At 37.1% G+C, this 21,807-nt stretch overlaps 1 protein-coding gene across 3 annotated transcripts in view; it reads right to left on the reverse strand.

Moving 5' to 3' along the window:
• Positions 1 to 21,807, reverse strand: part of syt7b (synaptotagmin VIIb) — a 159,732-nt gene that overhangs the window by 69,970 nt on the left and 67,955 nt on the right. For all 3 annotated transcript variants that reach the window (XM_038283871.1, XM_038283872.1, XM_038283873.1), the window contains exon 2: positions 14,818 to 14,921. In XM_038283871.1, the coding sequence (XP_038139799.1) occupies positions 14,818 to 14,921 (104 nt within the window). The remainder of the gene's footprint in view (positions 1 to 14,817; positions 14,922 to 21,807) is intronic.

Here is a 21,807-nt window from a genome sequence, read left to right on the forward strand (position 1 = left end):
AAATAATAATCGTTTTGTATCGATGCATCGATCCAAAAGCCGACGATCCGATGCATCGACACGTCCGCAAGATAATCGATTCATGTTTTTTTTTTTTCTCCTGTCTATTTTTATCCATTTGCTCCTGGACGTAACTCTCCCTCCGGTGCTGCGGTGGCGCTAAACCTATTTTGCCCTCCTACTTCGCTTCGTGGTTATACTCTTACAGCAGTGTGATGCAGTAAGCTTGACACAGACATTTTTAAATTATGCTCAATATTGAAGCGTGGTCTGTGCTACACACTGTGGGTCTAGATACGGCCGAGGCGGCGAGGAAGTGGGGGCAAGTTTAGTCTGACGACGGAGGGACATGAGGGCCAAAAAGAGCGGAGATCCAGGTGGAAAAAGGGTCCCAGCGTTCTCGCGCACCTCGCTCTTCTAGCGGGTCAAACTTCACAAGTTGTTTTCCTCAATTTCGGTCATAAAAACAAAACAAGCCGGCCTCCTGTCTGCGGCACTGTTTGCGGTCAGCTACAATTTGGGAGAGGTGCAGCGGAGCGTCTGTGGAGGGGGCGGGGACGTCGACACTCTGGAGCCGAGGTATTGCATTGCACTGATTTTCTGCAGTATTTTTTAATGCAACTTTTCTACTTCGGTTATTTGCTGTTGTTTCTAAAAAAAAAAATGCATAACGATATTACAGCTTTCATTGATTTATTTCAAACTTGAAACTTTGTTTAGCCTGTAAGGTGTAAAAAAAAAAAAAAAAAAAAAAAAAAAAATTTTATCAATTAATTGAATCGAATCATGGTGTATTCTTGAGTATCGAAAATAATAAAATCGTTGGGTCAGGAAATCGATACTGAATCGAATCGCCATGATGGATGTGATTTACACCCCTACAACTCATACTGACCAGGACAACTTAAACAACCACTGATGCACATAGCATTATCTACGACTTATTGCTTTAGAAGAGGAAAAATTTATTGTGACCGAATAATATGTTAGAACGGTGATCAGAGATAAGAATGTTTTCTCAGCTGACCAATACATGATACATTACAACAGACAGTAACCTAAATTCATAATTAAAAAAGAAATGTAAGAAATAGACCAGTCCATGCATCATCTTACCGTTAAACATATGGACCTTCAGTAAAACTAGAAACTGATTTGAAAATATAATTTTATCTCAGGTGTTTTGTTATGGTGTCTGATATAATTTCCTCTTTTTGTGCTGGTTCTGTTTTGTCGTAGTGTTTAAGGTTTAACTAATTCTTGAAGGTATATATGTCATACTTGAATATCAATTGTGTATTACGTTTTATCTGGTTTTGTTCACAAAAATTTTAAAGTGGAAGTATTTTTCCTTCTTCATGTCGAGGCTAAATAGGATGGTAGTGGGCTATGTTTCTTTATTTGAAGAAAACCTTTGTTACACTAAGTCATGGTCTTCCAAACTGTAATAAAAGGAAGACACAAACTATGGCATGGCTACAAGAAGCTTTAAACTTAATAACTTCTCTGTAAATCTATAACATAGCAGTAAGTAATCATTAAAATGTTACAAATGTTGTATATTCTCCAGTGCTTGTTTTGTCTCATTTAACTTATTTTAATTCATTCTCATGAACTTTGATATTATAAGTTTATGTGATTAATTGTTGATTTTTTTTTTTTTTACTCAGAAATTAGATTAATCCAAGATTGGGGATATACCTACCCTGGATGACTCAATCTGAAGCATTTAAATTAGTGATTGGCCAATAAAGATTTTATTAAGGCCCATTCTATTTTGACCTCATTCTATTATATGCGCTGCTGAATTTTTTAAGCAGTTTTTTTTTTTTTTCACAAAACAGACTTAAATTTAAGCCAACCAGAACTTTGCTCATATTTTTTTCTAAAAATGTTTCAACACTTTACAGGAGCCTTTACAAGTTTTACCTCTGCAACTACCAGAGTCTACAGAGAGGAACATAGAAAGGAAGGTTCATAGCAAGTGACTCAAACCAGTGGGAGAAGGTCTTTCAAACAGAGAGATCATCTAGTCAGGACTGAATATTTTAACAATATGCTTCACCTTTGCCATAACCCCTAAGCAGCATCTGGTACCAGAACTCATCAATGGCATTGAATCAGCTATAAGAAAAAATCAACACGGCAAAGGGCTTATGATCAAGGTTACAGCAGCAATGTCTAGTGTAGCATCATACCAAAAGAAAGCTGGGCAATCACCTCTCTCAATAGAGACCATATTATCACTGTTTTGCCAGCAGACAAAGATGTATAGTGGTACTCATTACAACGGATTACCATGACCAAATAATGCTACTACTAATTATTGATTGTTACAGTTATGTGGCCCTAAAAATGAGCAAAACCAACAACCATTAAACAAATAGCCAACCATCTCCAACAAATGGATAGAGAGCCATCAATCACTATCTCTAAGATAAAATATCCAGGAGCAGGCAATACCATGCACAGAGGAACTTCCAAAAATAAAACAAAGAAAATGTGTACATGGATAATTGACAGCATTCAATATGTCACACACAACATTGCAAAACAACTTAAAACAATTCTGACTCTTAAAAAAAAAATGAAAAAGACCTATTTTCAAAGTCCAACAATTGAGACTGGCACCAGGTGAGACCAACTCTCTCTATACCTACTAACAGCAGAGGTAGTTAACATTTTCAGGACAAAACTGGAGCATGATGAATGTCTAAAAACAGGCCTAACAAAAAACCAGACCTAATATGTGATTGGTTGGATCTTCTCAATTACACATTTAAAGCACAGAGCCAAACTTTTACAGACAGATGCATTAGTGTGCCATGGGCAAACAAATCCGAAATCTGTATTTTTTTTATTTTCATCAAAATGGAGCAGTGTACGAAGATGCATAGCATGTAAGCCCAATAAGGAGATTGCAGAAAGGCGTGCAGGATGCAGCAGGCAGCCACACAGAGATTCCCTGTTTAGAAAAGACCTTACATTAACACAAAAAGTCATACATACACACTGGGATCATGACATGCTTTGCATCTTTGCATACTGCTCCATTTGGATTTAAGAAATGACAGTTCAAAAACCTGGGTCATACTGACTGAATTCATGCTTAAATGGAGCTGGTAATGGTTGGGCATTCAGCTTGCTCTGTTAATCAAAATATGCAGCAATACTCCACAGTAGGAGATAAAGCACCTATAAAAGAAGTGATGATGCAATATAAGCAGCAAGAGTTTTTGTTGTGCAAAAATAAGTAAACAGTAGGCTCAAATTAACCTAATATGTTAATTCAGGTATAGAAGCTTTGCCATATTTCAGCCACATCATTTTTCATGCATTCCTCTTTGTTGTAGGTTCTGTCGGGGGATTACTAAGTGGATTCTGGAAAATCCATTCCCTGAGTTTACTTTTCCCAAGGACCAAGTAAGTCTCTGATCACACATTCTCACACCCATTTCATTCATCCCCTCAACCTGTTCCTGTACACTACCATCTCTGTGGCAGAGCCCTTGAAAGGCTGAACTGAAAGGGTTTTAAGGACTGTGAAAAGGATCCTACTGTCTTAAAATACATAATATTTCAGGGGAAAAATTTTGTTCACTTTACCACTAGCATTTCTCTGGGAACCTGTGTTCATGTTCCGACATTAAGCTTTCAGAACTTGGTACAAATTGTGTTATTAAATCAAGACACTCCAAATTGAGAGGTGAAAATGGTGGGAGTAATTTAAGCCAAATAACTTTATTCACAATCCGTTTAAACACTGTTCCTGCTAAAAATTACATTTTCAGCTTTTTGAAGTACTCTGTATAACATTACCTGCAGGGTATCATTTCACAGTGGATTCTTCACAGTATGCAGGGAAATATAGGATTAACTTTTAAATCAGAAACGGCTTGTAAAAACCAACCTTCTACCGCCATCTCATCCTTTTCTTACTTTGCAGAAGTCTGATAGCTTTGACCTGTTTTTATTCAATGTTTTGTTTAGGTAACATAATATATAATGGATGAGAAAATTAAAAAGCTAAAAACATTTTTTCAGCTAACGACACAAACTGAGATGCCATTATATTATGTAAGCTTTTAAGGTTGAATGACCATTGTGTAATTTCATTTATGTGATCAGAGTGGATGACATGTAACTCATACTGACCGGGACAACTTAATCAACCACTGATGTACACAGCATTATCTACGACTTATTGCTTTAGGAGGAAATATTTATTGTGACCGAATAATATGTTAGAAAAGTGATCAGAGATAAGAATATTTTCTCTGCTGACCAATACATGATACATTAGAACAGATAGTAACCTAAATTCATAATAAAAAAAAAGAAATGGAAGAAATAGACCAGTCCATGCATCATCTTACTGTTAAACATATCGACCTTCAATAAAACATTAGCAGCTGATTTAAAAAATAATTTTATCTCAGGTGTTTTGTTATGGTTTCTGATATAATTTCCCCCCCTTTTTTTGCCACTTCTGTTTCATCGTAGTGTTATGGTTCAACTCATTTCTGAAGGTAGATATCTTAAACTTGAATATCAGTTGTGTATTACGTTTTATCTGGTTTTGTTCTCAAAAAGTGGAAGTGTTTTTCCTTCTTCATGTCGAGGCTAAAGGCTACAAGAAGCTTTAAACTTAATAACTTCTCTATAAATCTATAAAATAGCAGGAAGTAATTGAAAAAAAATTGTCAAATAATGTATATTCCTTAGTTCTTGTTTCATCTCATTAAAGTTATTTAAATTAATTCTCATTAACTTTCATATTTTATGTTTATTTGTTTAATTGTTTGATTTATTTTACTCAGTAATTACTTTTTTATTCTGGCTTGGGGATATACCTACCCTGTACAGTATGTCTCAATCTGAAGCATTTAGTGATCGGCCACTACAATGCTGATAATTATTTTGACCTCATTCTATGCACTCCATTAAATGTGCTGCTGAAAAAAGAAAAAAATTAAAAAATAATTTTTGAAGCTGATTTCTTTTACAGCAAATTTAGCTTATTCTCCCTTCATTTACAAGATTAAAATGACACAATGATAACAAATGTTACACAGGTCTCAATAAAAGCAAGAAAGAAACATGTTTTAACAAATCAGAAAAAATGAACAATGCATTTCAAATGGAGAAGGCAGGAATGTCTGCACTTTACCTGATCTCAAGCGATAGCTGCTGAATGTTGTCATGAATTGGAATTTTATTTCGGTTCTGCGATATTGTTAACTTTAAATTGCTGTTAGTTGTTATATTTTCTTTTGTAAGATGTACACTTTCAGCCTCTGCATCCAATTTGTTTTGTTTTGTCCTTATGTACCTGGCAGTTTCATCCCATCCTCACAGGTCTGCTTCTGGGTACAAATGTCAAGATTTAAGTTTTTCCCTTATTCATTAAACTTCTCACCTCACCTTGCTGCCTCCTGTCTGTTTTTATTATTACCGCATTGTTTTATGCAAAATATATTACATTTTTAAATTCCTATTTAATCAGAATTCGCCTTGGACATTTAGAAGCATAGTATCCACAGCAGGTGTGGATGCAGTGTATTTTACTATAACACTGAAGGGGCACGTTACAGACTTGATTCAGGCGCTGCACTTGTCAGAGAATATTTATAACAGCCATTGCTTTTATATGGTTTGCTCCTGGTGCAAATGATGTTGAGATTCAGTGACCTGGTTGTGTTGGTTTATTTATGGTGTCATATTCTGCAGTCCTTTCCTGCATTAAAGGCCTCCGGTCTTTTTTTCTGATTAACATCACTGATTATTGATTAAATGATAACAAAAATGTGAATAAAATATTACATTTTTAAGGTGTTTAAATCATGAATAACTATAAATTAGATTTGGTCTTAAATTTAATAGCTTTTTTGGTACATGTCTCGGGGTATAAACATTTTATATTTAAGCCTCCTGGCAGGTCACTTTATAGCTGATCTTAACAGCACAGCAAATAAGGACTTTATGCAGTTTTAAAAGTCCAAGTCAAGCAGTAGCTTCTAACTGAAGACTAAGAATAGTGCTACCCATCAATACCTTGTACAGCTACTAAGTAAGTAAAAATTAATTTTTATAGCACATTTCAACAATAAGGTGATTCAAAGTGATTTACATCATAAAAACATCAGAACCGATGTGCAGTAAAATCATTAAAAACATCCTTCAAGTGCACAGCAAATCATCAAAAAAATCAGAATCTTCACAAAGAATCATGAAAATCATCCACCAGAAACACACAATAATCATAGAGGGATGGTCCATGTGTAATAAGATATTTTGTTTAGAAGTAGCTTTCATTGCGTCGAAAGGAGGTCAGTGTGACGTCAGAACCTACTCAGCCTGAGTGAAACTGTGTGCCATGAATTATATATGAAAGTGAATGGTCTCTCAAGAGCAGCCGTCACAACATTTTCAATGGAATATGAGTTTGCAGCTTTTTTAAAAGCAAAACTACCAGGAGAGAAAACACCAAGAGGTAATGTCATAGGTTTTGTTAAAAAAAACAACAACAAAAAAAAAAACAGAAAATTCTATATATAAAAAAGACTTCTTATAAGTTTATTCTTGCAAAGAAGTGGCATCAAAAATATCAGATGCATATTTAATGACTATGTGATAAACCTGACATAAAACATATGACTAGAAAGCTCAAAGAAAATGACCAAAATATAATTTTTTAAAGGTTAAAATAAATAACCCATCCCATTTGTTTTGTTTATGTATCAGTTTCTTCTGTCACTGATGTAAAACACAAACCAAACATTTAAAAATGAATTTCAACAAAAGGATTTTTAGATTTTGATTTAATTAGCAGTTGGGTTTTCAATAAATGTTTGCTGCTTAAGGTTTTTCTTTTACGTTTTGTAAAACTAACAGTCAGTACTCAATATTTTTGAATTGAAATGTGAGCTAAGCATTTATGCTCATAAAATAATGTCAAGCTGGCTGAAGGTGCAGTATATTAACACATCTTTCAAAGTCCTGTGGACAGGTACCCTGTTTTTATATTCATCTGATCCATCGCTAATGCATACACAATAAACTCTATTATTTATCATGCCACATCTTATATGCTGAGCACAGTGGCACAAACACTGTCAACAGACAATGGAGCTGGGGGGCTAACCTGATATGTACCTTGTACATCCAGATGCTACACTGTAAACACATGCAGAACAATATCAGATTCAGGAAATGAGAGTTGTATTTCTAGCAGTCAAGAATATAATATCAACTTGAGCTCATCTATCATTAAACGGAAAGATAAAATCTTCAGGTGTGAGAGAGAGGGTGGAGAAGGTTCAATGCTGAGAGTGTGTAGGAGGATGTGAGAAACAGAGGGGATGATCTGGAGGATGGGGAGAAACAGGAGCAACTGAGTGAGACGATAGAACGACGAGGCATGTGAAAAACAGAAAGAGACAAGACAGAGGGAGTTTAAAAAAAAGACTGCAGAATAATGAAGCTGTGTGGAGGATGATGAGGATGAAGCATGAGATGAATTGGACAGACTGTGATTTGCTCTTCAGCTTTTTTAAGTCTTGCTGTCACGATGTTTGTTGCACATTTTTATATTAGATACCTTTTTTCCTGCTTGTCTTTGAGCCTTTGTGGCTGTTTCTACATCTGTAGCTCATCTCCTCCTCTTTCCTTCCTTTCTTTCCCTGTAAAACATCCTATGGCAAGTGGCCAGACTGCCTTGCAGCTACAGCCAAAATTACTCATAGCTTTAGCAGATTTAGGCAGAAAGAAATCCTACAATTCTAAGAAAACACCTTTTTTTGATAGGAAGTAAGACATTATCTTTTGATATGATGCAGAGTCATTGCATGAATCCACAGAAAATCAAACAGTGAGGTTTTTGGTTAGAGGTCGTCCAAACTCCAAGACTTTAAAGCCTTTGCCAAAGTACAAATTAATCAAAATACATCAAATGCAAAACAGGAAAAAGGGCTAGCAGGCAATTATAAACAGGGTCTGATTCCTTTGAATATTGAAAAGTCTATCTATAGATGAGATGACATTATTTTTATAAAAAGAAATAACAAAGATACATATTGTTTTCAGGATTTATTCTTCTGTAATAACACATTTTGAATAAATCCTAAATATTTAAGTTCTTAAATCCAGAACTATCATATATGTAATGTAAAATTTGCTTATGTCGCACCTTTTATACATTGACTGAAAAAGTTCTTTAGGGTGAAAAAAAACATACAAGCTTTAGAAAAATAATTGGATGCACAATAACCTCAATAAAAAAATAATGCTTCCGTAACAATAATATTTATTTAGAGTATTTAATATAAATTTCTGGACTTAAATAACTGATGTTATTCAAACGGGAATTATATTATTATATTATATTCAATCTGGGAATTATTAAAATGTGACATATAAAAAAAATAATAACTATCTCAACACAAACTTGAAATCTATGTAAAAAGTGTTTTTTGGGGAAGAAAACCAGCTTATTATAAGACCTCCTCCTATTTTTCTCCCCTGGTTAAATTGGATCAGCTGGAGGGTCCCTGATAATCAACCTGCCTGCGTGTGCACTGCGCCACAGGTGAGGAGATAATGTGCTGCTGACGACTGATCTGTGCATGTTTCTGTGGGAGTTGAAGGGATAATTGGTTTTACGAGCTCATAGTGCTGAAAAAACCCACCTAGGCAGGGTGAAGTTGGAGAAACTTCTTATTCTACAGTTTTTTTCCAATTATCTTTTCACTTTGTGCATAAAAATATTAAAACAAATCATTGAAAATTCAGACAAAATAGAAACAGATGAAGAAAATTCTAATGGTTACAATTTTTACGACAAGGGTTAATATTAAAAGGATTGTTTGTAAAAAATAAAAATAAAAAATTGCTTATGACCTTTTCTGCATGCAATCTTTGCTATAAACCGATATATGTAGTGCAGTCAAATCACTGAATCACATGAGAATAGCAACTGAATGTTTTCACCTTTATTCATTTTTCTTCATGGCAGTGTATGTTTGCAAAACAGTGCTGTATCCCACCAGAGTATGACATAAGAGAGCGAGTAATCCTTCCAAGATGAACATAGAGATTAAATGACAGAGACAAATACAAAACAGACTGTAGTAGCAAGAAAACACGCCGAGACAAGAACAAAGACAGAGACACTGATAAGTAGAAAATGCATACAGAAAACAAATGAATTTGTCAGGTATGAGCAATAGCAACTGCCCTGTCTTTTAAAGAGATGTTTTTCATCAGAACAAACTGGTTTGCTCTCTCAGCTTTTGTATGTTTTATGAACAGCTGTGCAGCAGTCATCACTCATACAAGCAGAGAAAGTAGAGCAGAACTACAGGGAGGACTGAATTTAGGAAATGACAACAGATATCAAAACTTATAGGATAAATTACAGCTCCTTCAGTGGCTAGTAGCTGAGATATACACTATATTGCCAAAAGTATTTGCTCACCCATCCAAATTATTGGAATCAGGTGTTCCAATCACTCCCATGGCCACAGGTGTATAAATTCAAGCACCTACACTGCAAAAACAATCCAGAAATAAGTAAAAAATGGCTTAAATTAAGTATATTTAGCCTTAATTTGAGCAGGTAAATAAGATGATTTGCCAATGGAATGAGTATTTTCACTCTTAAAATAAGATAGTTAGATAATATTTACTTGAAATAAGACGATAAAATAGTTTTTTCTTATTTTAAAAGGAAATTGTCTTGTTCCATTGGCAAAGTGTCTTACTTACCTCCTCAAATCAAGGAAAAACACACTTATTTTAAGAAAAAATAACTTATTGAGATTTATATTTTTTGCAGTGTAGGCATGCAGACTGTTTTTACAAACATTTGTGAAAGAATGGGTCGCTCTCAGGAGCTCAGTGAATTCCAGCGTGGAACTGTGATAGGATGCCACCTGTGCAACAAATCCAGTCGTGAAATTTCCTCGTCCTAAATATTCCACAGTCAACTGTCAGCTGTATTATAAGAAAATGGAAGTGTTTGGGAACGACAGCAACTCAGCCACGAAGTGGTAGGCCACGTAAACTGACGGAGCGGGGTCAGCGGATGCTGACGCGCATAGTGCGAAGAGGTCGCCAACTTTCTGCAGAGTCAATCACTACAGACCTCCAAACTTCATGTGGCCTTCAGATTAGCTCAAGAACAGTGCGCAGAGAGCTTCATGGAATGGGTTTCCATGGTCGAGCAGCTGCATCCAAGCCATACATCACCAAGTGCAATGCAAAGCGTCGGATGCGGTGGTGTAAAGCACGCCGCCACTGGACTCTAGAGCAGTGGAGACGCGTTCTCTGGAGTGACGAATCGCGCTTCTCCATCTGGCAATCTGATGGACGGGTCTGGGTTTGGCGGTTGCCAGGAGAACGGTACTTGTCTGACTGCATTGTGCCAAGTGTAAAGTTTGGTGGAGGGGGGATTATGGTGTGGGGTTGTTTTTCAGGAGCTGGGCTTGGCCCCTTAGTTCCAGTGAAAGGAACTCTGAATGCTTCAGCATACCAAGACATTTTGGACAATTCCATGCTCCCAACTTTGTGGGAACAGTTTGGAGCTGGCCCCTTCCTCTTCCAACATGACTGTGCACCAGTGCACAAAGCAAGGTCCATAAAGACATGGATGACAGAGTCTGGTGTGGATGAACTTGACTGGCCTGCACAGAGTCCTGACCTCAACCCGATAGAACACCTTTGGGATGAATTAGAGCGGAGACTGAGAGCCAGGCCTTCTCGTCCAACATCAGTGTGCGACCTCACAAATGCGCTTCTGGAAGAATGGTCAAAAATTCCCATAAACACACTCCTAAACCTTGTGGACAGCCTTCCCAGAAGAGTTGAAGCTGTTCTAGCTGCAAAGGGTGGACCGACGTCATATTGAACCCTATGGATTAGGAACGGGATGTCACTTAAGCTCATATGTGAGTCAAGGCAGGTGAGCAAATACTTTTGGCAATATAGTGTATCTCCGCTAACATACATTTATGAATCACTAGCATAGTGACAGGGACCTGAGGCAAACAACCATTATGCACAAGCTCTGAGCATAAGGAAGCATGTTTACGACAGACATGGTGTTTTCTGTCATGGGAAACATACAGTCTCATTGTTCCTATGAAAAGCAAAATACAAATAAACAACAGAGTGTACATTCATTTCAAGGTCACTGTGCAGTCAACAGAAGCCGACTTCCTACACAGCTATAACTCATCCTTGCAGCAAATTGTTCATAATCCCTTTGGAAACATAACAGTGGAATATAAGATGGTCAGTGATGAATGATATTTTCATGCTGCGGCACAAAATAGTTTATTCCCCCCTTCTGGCAGTGGAGGTAATTACACAGACTTTTATGAGCATGTGAAGTGAATCTGAAGTATCAAGATGTTTTCTTGGTATTTTCTTTATTCATAGATTCACAATATTCCCGAATCATAACATTTAAAGAAATGTGCATTGTTTTCACAATAAATTCAACTTGGAAAAAGTTGAAATTATTTATGAAAAAATATTTTCCCCATATTTTTTTTAATTTATTTAGCATATTTAATATGTTTATCCTCTCTTCATTTGTAACAATTAAGAGCGAGTTTGTAGAATTTTGTGTGTTCTTTATGTTATGTCAGTATTGTACCTGCATTAAACACTATTGAAGAGGTTTCAGTTTGAAGATTCAAGAGAAATTCTCATGGGAGGGTGAAACTAACATTTTTGCTGGAGGAAACTGTTTAAAAAAAAAGCAACAGAATCACAAATCACATTCTAAAATGACATAAACTTACAGATGATTCAAAAAGGGCTGTATCCTGCCTCAAATGCCAGACTAAACCCAGAGGGTTCCCTTAAAGAAACATTTGTATCTAAAAGAGACCAACTTAAGCAAGATTAACTTATTTGCATGTTTTTATAATTCCATTTGGGTCTTCGAGAAACAGTCCAACTGCTAAAGCAATCATCCAGGCATTTCAAGGCAATAAATAATTGTTTTGTTGGTGTCCAGAACGATCTGTTTTACAAACTTCTGTAACATTGTGTCACAATCAATGGCCGCTGCCCTTCACCTAGCAATCCCAGCGGAGCTTTGCCCACTTCATTGTTTGAAGAAGAGCATGTCTGGTTGGCTGGTTTTACTGATGTATTCACTATAAAATGGCTCTTGGTACAGATAAGGTTTTGTTGTTTGTCATTAGATTTCGACTGAGGAAAGCTACATTCCTAAAGCAAATCTGTTACAATGGAGATGTGAGTGGCTTTTATAAATTATGTATTTTTTTTTAGATTTTTAAGTAACAGATGTGGGCCAAACAGAAATGTGCATCGAAGGGGAAGTCTCTATGCTTTTTTGCAAGATTTAATGGTAATTACTGATTGAAAATGCCTCGCCTTTTGAACTCGGTTGAAATAAGGAAAACTTACAAATGCTAATTGTTAGGAATACATTTTATTTTCTGACTTTTTTGTGTCCAATTTTCAATACTGTGTTTGTTTTATCCATCCATTCCTTTTCTTTCGCTTAATCCAGGGCCGGGTCACGGAGGCAGCAGTCTAAGCAAAGATGCCCAGACTTCCCAATCTGCGCACACTTCTTCCAGCTGCTCTGGGGGGACCCTGAGGTGACACCAGGCCAGCATGTCCTGGGCCTTCCACAAGTCCTCCTCCCAATGAGACATGCCTGGAACACCTCCCAAAGGAGGTGACCAAGAGGCATCCGAAACAGATGCCCGAGCAACCTCAGCTGGCTCCTTTCGACGTGGAGGAGCAACGACTCTACTCTGAGCTCCCCCCGGGTAACTGAGCTCCTCACCCGATCTCGAAGGGTGTGCCCTGCCACTCTGCAAAGGAAACTCATTTTGGCCACTTGTATTCGCAATCTTTTCCTTTCGGTCATTACCCAGATGTCATGGCCTTAGGTGAGGGTGGGAACGTAGATTGATCGGTTAATCGAGAGCTTTGCCCCCCGACTCAGCTCCCTCTTTACCACGACAGTCCTATACAGCGACCGCATCACTGCCGATGCTGCATCGATCCGTCTATCAATCTCATGCTCCATCCCTCACTTGTGAACAAGACCCCGAGATACTTAAACTCCTCCAATTGAGACAAGGACTCTCCACCGACCTGAAGAGGGGAGTCTACCTTTCTCCGGTGGAGAACTATGGCCTCAGATTTGGAGTTGCTTATCCTTATACCAGCCACCCTACACTCCGCTGCAAACTGCCCCAGTGCACTTTGGAGGTGATGAGGCCAACAGGACAACATCATCTGCAAACAGCAGAGCTGATATCCTGAGGTTCCCAAACCGGACGCCCTCCTGTTCCTTGCTGCGCCTAGAAATTCTGTCCATAAATGCAATGAACAGAACTGGTGACAAAGGGCAGCCCTGGTGGAGACCAACATGCATCAGGAACATGTCTGACTTACTGCCGGCAATGTGAACCAAGCTCTTAGTGTGGTCATACAGAGAGTAGAGAGCACTTAACAGAGGACCCAATACTCCCAGAGCACCCCCCACCGGGCACCACAAGGGACACGGTCGAAAGCCTTCTCCAGGTCCACAAAACAAATATGGACTGGTTGTGGCGAACTTCCATGAACCGTTGATCACCTAATGAAGGGTATAGAGTTGGTCCAGTGTGCCACGACCGGGACGAAAACTGCATCGTTCGTCCTGGATCCAAGATTCGACTATCGGTCGGACCATCCTCTCCAGCACCCTGGAGTAGATCTTATAGGGGAGTCTGAGGAGTGTGATCCCTCTGTGATTGAAGCACACCCTCCAGTCCCCCTTTTTAAAGAGAGGGACCACCACCCCGGTCTGCCAATCCAGGGGTATTGTCCCCTACCGCCACGTGATATTGCAGAGATGTGTTAGCCAAGAAAGTCCCACAACATTCAGAGACTTAAGGTACTCAGGATGATTCTCATCCACTCCCGGGGCCCTGCCACCGAGAAGCTTTCTAACCACCATGGTTACTTCAGCCTGGCTGATGGGCGACTCCTCCTCTGAGACCTCAGCCTCTGCCTCCTCCTCGGAAGTCGTGGCAATGGGATTGAAGAGATCCTTGAAGTACTCCTTCCACCACCCAACAACATCCCCAGTCAAGGTCAGCAGCTCCCCATCCCGCTGTAAACAGTGTTGGTGAAGAACCACTTCCCCCTCCTAAGGTGGCGGATGGTTTGCCAGAACACTCTCGAGGCCTCTCCGAACTCCTCCCAGACCCGAGTTTTTGCCTCTGTGACCGCAGATCCTTACATGCTAATCATGATGTAATAGATATTGGACAACACAGCAAAATGTGTTTCCTTATAGAGTATAAATGCTGAAGATGGCATGATGGGCAGCTAATGTTCTACACTGATTGTATTGTGTGTCAAACATAATCAGCCCTTAAGGTTTGAACAAGTTTTCAATCATAGTTGTTCGTAATCATTTGATTTGATTTCTGTTTGACTTTAAAGCATTATTACCTTCTAGCCACTAGAGGCACTAGACCTGTAAATTCCAGGTTTAGCACCCTGAAAGAAATTATTTCGAAGCAGATGTCATCAATTAATTTGATGGAATACATATTAATCTAATAAGCTATTTATTGACATTCATTAGTTGGTTATTTGTTTATATCTCTAGTTGTGACACAGTGGCTCTCCTATATCCACCTTGATATGTATGAACTTGTTGTTAAAGAACAATCCATACAAACTTGTATTTCTCTTTTTAAAAGGGGAAAGATAATGGAAAATAAATATGATTACTCTTAAATGCATATTGAAATTTTAAATACTGTAACTTACCAGTTTACGTTGACACCAGGTGCAGATGCCACATAAAGCTACAAGCCAAACGGCACATACTACGACTGCAACAGAGAGCAGGAGTACACTGAGTGACACTGAGCCTGAAAAGAAGAGACAAAGACCAAATAGAAAGAAAGAGACACATAGAGAGCATGTTAGTGCATTCAATAGAACACTGCAGCTTTTAAAGTGCTTATATACAATATGAACATTTTGAAGTGAAATTCATATTAAAGGTATATACAATACTATCTATGGCTCCTTCCTTTTCCATTTATCGTTGTCATCTGGCATCTTTCATCAGTAAGACACAAAAGTAAATGCAGTGCAGGAGAAAAGACATAAAGCCAATGAAACAGCTTCTTGCTCATGTTCCCTGCATGTTTTCAACAGGGGATGCGCACGTCAGGATGAAAAAATATCACGAGGCCAGAAGCCATGCAATTACCAACCTCCGTTCTCTCTCCTCTATCTCTAAATTCCTTTACAAACTTTGTTCCTGTCTTGACAGATGATTTATTCTCCAGAGGGCTCTATTTTCAATTTCTATTTCTTTCAATTACTGCCTCCCAAGCATGACATTCATTCAGTTATTTCCTAAGTAATTCAGAATGCAAAGGCAGAAAAGCAAAACAACAGTGGCAATAAGCATATCACCATCATATTCTTTTCTCCCGAGCACAGTCTATAATTATTTTGAGACACTCTCATCTCGCAAAAGCAGTATTTCTCTAGCACCTTTCAAACTAAGCCTCTTTGGTTTTTGAGTTGGGATTTATCGATTTAGTTATGCTTTGGCCTTGTCTTCTATTTCTGCTTTTTCTGGTAGTGTATTGGATACTTCTTGGAAATATTCTGCTGTTCTGTATTTTGGTGGACTTTTTTATTGTGTCTGGTTAAAATTCTGCTGGTGTTTTTTTTATTTTTTTAATCCACATTTGATCCTACTTTGAGTTTAGCTTCATCTAAGTTTTTGGTCAATATTTTCACTTAGCAGTAGCAAATAAGGAGACTTCACTTTAAGACTTTGACTTGAGTTGCGCTTAAGTTACAAAAAGAAAAATAAACTCCTGACTCATTTTAGACTTAGCCTTAAAGAATAGAGAATTGACTTAGCCCTTAGTTACTCAATGCTTGACCTTAAAGGTATAGTGGAGGATGTTCTATTTCCGGGTGGATCATCAAAATAACTGGTCCTCCTAATTGTCTATTTTTCTAGTGTTATGTTTACATAAGGCCGTCCTTGTGTGTTCATCCCCATTTTCACTTACCGGTCGTGAGTCTGACATAGTGGAAAAATTGCAAAACTTGTTTTGGAAATTAAGCTTGTATAAGTGATGCAAACAAAAACTTTTAAACAGAGCATGGACGAGGAGAAATGGGCTCCTGCATGCTCTCACGTGCGTTTAATAGATGTTCCCTCTCGGTAGCACCTATTATACGTATGTGTACAGGGTTTGGAATGTGCATTTTTTTTTTTTTTTTATTCATGAAAATCCTCCACTATACCTTTTAGGAAACAAATTTGTTAATATCACTCTCCCTTAGTTTATACATAGGTAATGCCTTGCAGTTTGTTTTTATCATAAATTCATTCTTTACGGTAGGTAGCTGCTTTCTTGAGACCTGAGCTTTTTTAACCAATTCATAAAACATATATTTTTGCCTGATTTTTACAGTTGACAGTTTTTAAATGTAATCAAATCTATTTTAATTCTTGTTCACTGGACACATTTTGAGACATAAAAACGCTGACCCGTTGCCTCTTTTTTCATAATTAATTTGACCATATTTTTTATTTTAACACATTACTGTTAAGGGCGATATATTAAGGCAAATCTGTCTTCATTCTCCAAACTGGGCAATAATTCTAGAGAGGGGTGGCTGTAAGCTGTGTTACTAATTAGGAAGCTGAAGAAGGAGCACAACTAGTAGTAATAATTATGTCTTTACACACTTTGACCATATGTGCCAGTAACTGTAGATAGTGCTTTGTAAAAGCTTTAAATATTTGTTGGGAATGCTGAAATTAACTCCTTCAAATTGCTAGCCTGCATGTTTAAACACAAATTTTAACAAATTATCTTTGGTAACTAGCTCCAAATCTAAATTTGATATTCGGTGACTTTATTTCCATCTCCCTAAGATGTAGGTTGTTGTAGAAATGTGTTTAAATTGAAGTGATAGATCCCAACATCCATGAATTATCTGATAAAGAACAAACTGTATGAATCAATGAGGAAAGATGAAAGAGAAACATTTGCTTTGCTTTTGTTTTATTGCAGGAGATTTAAGATTCTGCTTGTTTGTTTTCTCTCTTTGAGCACAAACCAGTGTTTATCCTGAGACCCAGGCGGTTACAAAGCTCCTTATTTCTTACTTGCTGAACTAAAGATGAAATTGTACATATAATGTTAATTGCCACTGGTCAAGAAAATATATGGCACAGGATATGAAATAAGGAAAGGATTTAAAACAAGAACAATACAGAGAAATCTGAATCTGATTAGAGATTTCTTTACACACAACTTTCCTGGCTGTTACCTCTGAAAGACACGCTCCCATGTCCACCTATATAGAGTGAAAGATAAAATCCATATTGCTGCGTGTCCCGGGCTTTGGCCTTGACAGTTTGTTCACCAGCCATACCAACTTCATTTGCATAATCAGATCTAACCTCTGTGAGAGGAATTTAAATAAGTGAAGTTCTCACAAAAGCAGATATAAATGTAAATATCCGAATCCATTATGGAGATGACACATCCAAATACCAGATACAGAGGGAGTTTGAAGTTTATGGTCTTAGACTTGCCTAAATGTATTTTAGCACAGGGTTTAAATCATCCTGCTCTGTTGCTGCTCTGGTGGTAAAATGCACCCTGCTCTAAACATGCTGTCAGTCTTCTGTTTTGTGTTGTTTTTTCCTGACTTTTTGTTGCCTGTAGTGAGGTACATGTATAGAATGGAGACAGCATACTCATTGTAAAAGTTTTCAACATTTGTGATTCCTTCATGTACTTTTTAGTGTTTGTTTGTTTGTCTTATATTCAAGAATGCTGTTGAAGGCTTTGTAAGACAAGGTTCTTTGCAAACAATAATAATAAAAAAAACATTTACTTACCCTAACTTGAGGCCTATTTCACAAAGACTAAATTTAGAATTCCAGAATAAAAGTTAAAGACAGGCTTAACCAGGCTTGGTTTGTTCATCCTGGCTAAATCATAGATTTGTTGTTTTGGCAAACAAAAGATGATCAACTAAATGACTAAAGAGGCTCAAATATACATTTCCTTACCTGAAAGCATCACAATTTAAAATGTTACTTATAATTTTTACTAATGGAGAACTAACTCAAAAATTATAAGTGGAAGCTAGTGTTGTAAAGTGAAGACTTTAAAGGCGATAGATTTTAAGGCTTTGCCTTGAACGCAGGAACTAAATCATAGTTGCATTGTGAATTTCTTCCCTTTTGTGTTACACATTCTGTCAACATTTATACAGAACTTATATAACATGGGCCTATGGGGACCTGGCAGCAGGTCAACACCAAACATATTAATGGGTTACAGACTTGTAGCATCCAGAAAAATGTAGACTAATAAATTAGGTGTCTGTAGAAATATTTTAACCCCTACTAATTTTGGGTGTTAAAAAAGGCTAACATTTATGGCACAGTGGTTCGCCCACAATTCCGAATTTATAGCAGCAGAAAAGCCGGTCCTTGATTAAAAAAAGGAGGCCTTATGAAGGGAGGAAGAGATTTGGACGTCATGGACTGAGCAAGGCAAGTTTGTCTCCATGTTGGTGAAGATGCAGTCAGCATCACAGATCATTTTAAATAATTAGATGTGATTAGGTAATGTAATTCATATAAATTTGCGTATTTTACAGTAGGGCTAACTAGAACTCACTCTTACCTGAACGTCAGAGTTTTTTATTAAACAAAATCACTTGCAAGTGTTCCAGGACGAACACATAAATTGTGTGCAGTCCAGCACACCAATAACATTAGCAAATCCTGCATAAAATAAAAAAATGGAAAGTGGTCCACCTGAATCAAACATTCTTTTGGGATTGAGTATGTTGACTAATTAATATATGTAAAACTGTAGAATCCATAATTAAATGTAGTTAATTCTTCTGCTGCAAGGAATATTTATGAAGATGTGCACACATCTGATTTTTATGCCAAATACACACTTCTGCTGGTACAGAAATTAGTGACTCTGCTAAGATTTTCAGCATCTCATACTGTATTGCATACAGGAACATGCCTCTAGCATAAAATCTTAGCCCAAGACAGATAATCTGTTAAATGTTTTCTGTGCAGTGCTGCATTGGGACCCATGCAGTCTGCACATGTAGTGAATAACATCCCTGGAAAAGTGGTAACAGTCAGTGCAGCTAATTGGGGGAAAAAATTCAAATATGGACACAATAATTTAAAAGAAGATACAGGTTTGGACATAATTTACTAAATTGTAATATACATATTAATGTTTTTCTAAATGTAGGCAATAATAAATACAAAAACATACAAGTAAGAAAAATGGAATCAATGACAAAACTCATTAGTTTCTGATTATTTTGAGTGCTCACTAAACAGATAAGGCACGTTGATTATCTTAGCCTGGCTGTTAGCCTGCTAGGGAGCAGGTTAGCTGCAAAGAATACATTACCATCTTGGTGGCTTAATTAAGCCAAGATAACACGGGGGAAAAAACCAACTTAATCCTTATCTTGTTTTGTGAAATAAGCCTTTGATCTTTTCTGTCTCAGCTTTAGCCTGTATACTTTTTTTGTTTGCTGGTTTTGTTCCATTCATTATCTCACTAGTCAATTTACCTCCTGTACTGCAGCTCTCTATTAACATTCCCAATCCTACCCGTCTGGTTCTTTTAACCTCTTCCCTCTTTCACTTTGCATTTGCATATTACATTTTTCAGTTTATAAAGTTGTCCCGTTTTGGTATGAACTGTTTGGTTTGCTCTGTTGACTTGGCTTTCTAGATATTTTCTCTGTCAGATCATCTGCCCTGTTTTGGTTTCCTGCCCAGTTTTGGACTTTGTCTCTTGGCTGGTCCCCTTTGCACTGTTGGTCTGTGATTTCAGTGAGTCAGACTGTTGCCAACCCAAACCATCCCATGCATCAATGCTTTTCAGTGTCACTGTTTTCTTTTTTACCTGGAAAGTTTCCAGTTAACAGGAACTAATAAACCTTTTCCATTTACCTCATTCTGAGCTGCATTTTTAGTCTTCAAACGGTTTGTGATGCAAATTTGAATGAGAGCACATGTATATGAACAATTTTAGTTTTTTTTAATTGTGATTTTTAAATTGTCCCCTTCTTTTGTTTTAAAGTTTTAACTCAATTTGTGTTCCTACTACCCTTCTTGACATGACTGCGTTCTCTTTTTCTTTTAATTATCCTTGGACCTTGGATATGTGCTATCAAGCTTTCCATTTGTATAGCCCTTTCGGAAGTTTTGCTCCTCCATCTGTATATTTTCAGCCGTGTCCCTTTAACTGTAGAAACTAAATCCTAGTTAAGCTCTCTCAGATGTGCAAGGAGAACTAAGTTGTGGTGCTTGTATTACACTTGCATTAATGCCTTGCAGAAATCTATGAGATCCCTATTTCTATCACTTAGGAACCTTATCTACAACAGAATATGCTTAGACTACAGCTGCACACTATGAGAGAAACATGCCATATTTGATAATATTTCTGAATTTGGAGATATCAAAAAAACAGGCAACAGATACATATAACTCGTTAATGTCTTCCTGCTCTGGATTCACAGTAAATACACCCCAGATAATGTCAAGTACATCCAATTGCCGTAATATATTTAAAATATAGAATCTATTTTTTTTTTAAATACAGTTTTATTGAAGCAGTTTTCTCTAGATAGCATCAAATATTTGTGGAATTAAACACCGTAGCTGTTTTCTCTATAGCTTAAACACCTAACAACCTCTTTAAATACTAAAACGTTTTACGCTTCCTTAAAAGAACATGTGTAACCCACTAAATCATATTCATAGTAAGCCTGAACCTGTCTGCTATTTTTTGTAATTAGTAAACAGGTTAGTACCCTGACTGCACTAAATCAAACATTTAGTGCAATCTGGGTCGTCCTCGGTGATTTCTGTGCTGTGAATGTACAACATATTGCAATGAAAATCTGCATAAAAGCAAATCTTGAACACAAGCTTTCACTCATTTTAGCAGTGAAATACAATATTGCATTGACATATAGGCAATAAAAAAGGATTAAGAAAAGAGTCTGGTCTTCTTAATGGGCTTTTCACATATAGGTGCATCTCTGTATTTAAATTCCCCTTTTCTCAGTCTTATGTAATATCCACATTTTCCAAGAAACAGAATTTGGGTTTCAAAATGTCCGATGATTAGCTTTCTGGTAGTTTCTTTTTTTAGATCTGTCATTATTTATTTTAATAAAAACTTAAGTAAAAAAAGATTTAATGCAAAGAACAAGGAAAATAACAAAATCCCAACCCAATGATAAGAAGTTTGGGCCTCCAAATGTGGCTCATCATTAATAATTTATGATAAAATACCTTTTCAAAGATCTATATTTGGATATAAAGCTGAGGTGTATATTCAACTAGAAAAATCTTACAAGCCTACCTATCTTCTCCTTGTGTGCCATTAGTTTAGCTTAATCAGTGCAGCTCTACTCATGACACTTTCAAAGCCAATGATGCTCTTGCTTTTGAGCTCAAATAAAACCCTCGACCCTTTCACTATCTTCCTTCCACTGGCCTCTTAAAGGCTCCCCTCATTCCCCAGCTGCCATTCCAACAGGGTGGAGGTACTCTAACTTAGATCTACCTGCTCATGCAGATCTACTGCATTAGAAAATTATGCATATTTCTTAATGTCAATAAAACTTTCTAATCGCTAATTTTTCAACACAAGAGTCTCTCCAAGTTAAAATGCTGTGAAAATTGAACTGACCAAA

The sequence above is a fragment of the Cyprinodon tularosa genome, unplaced genomic scaffold (genome assembly GCF_016077235.1).
Source record: "Cyprinodon tularosa strain WSP-4 unplaced genomic scaffold, ASM1607723v1 ctg197, whole genome shotgun sequence".
Lineage (NCBI taxonomy): Eukaryota > Metazoa > Chordata > Actinopteri > Cyprinodontiformes > Cyprinodontidae > Cyprinodon > Cyprinodon tularosa.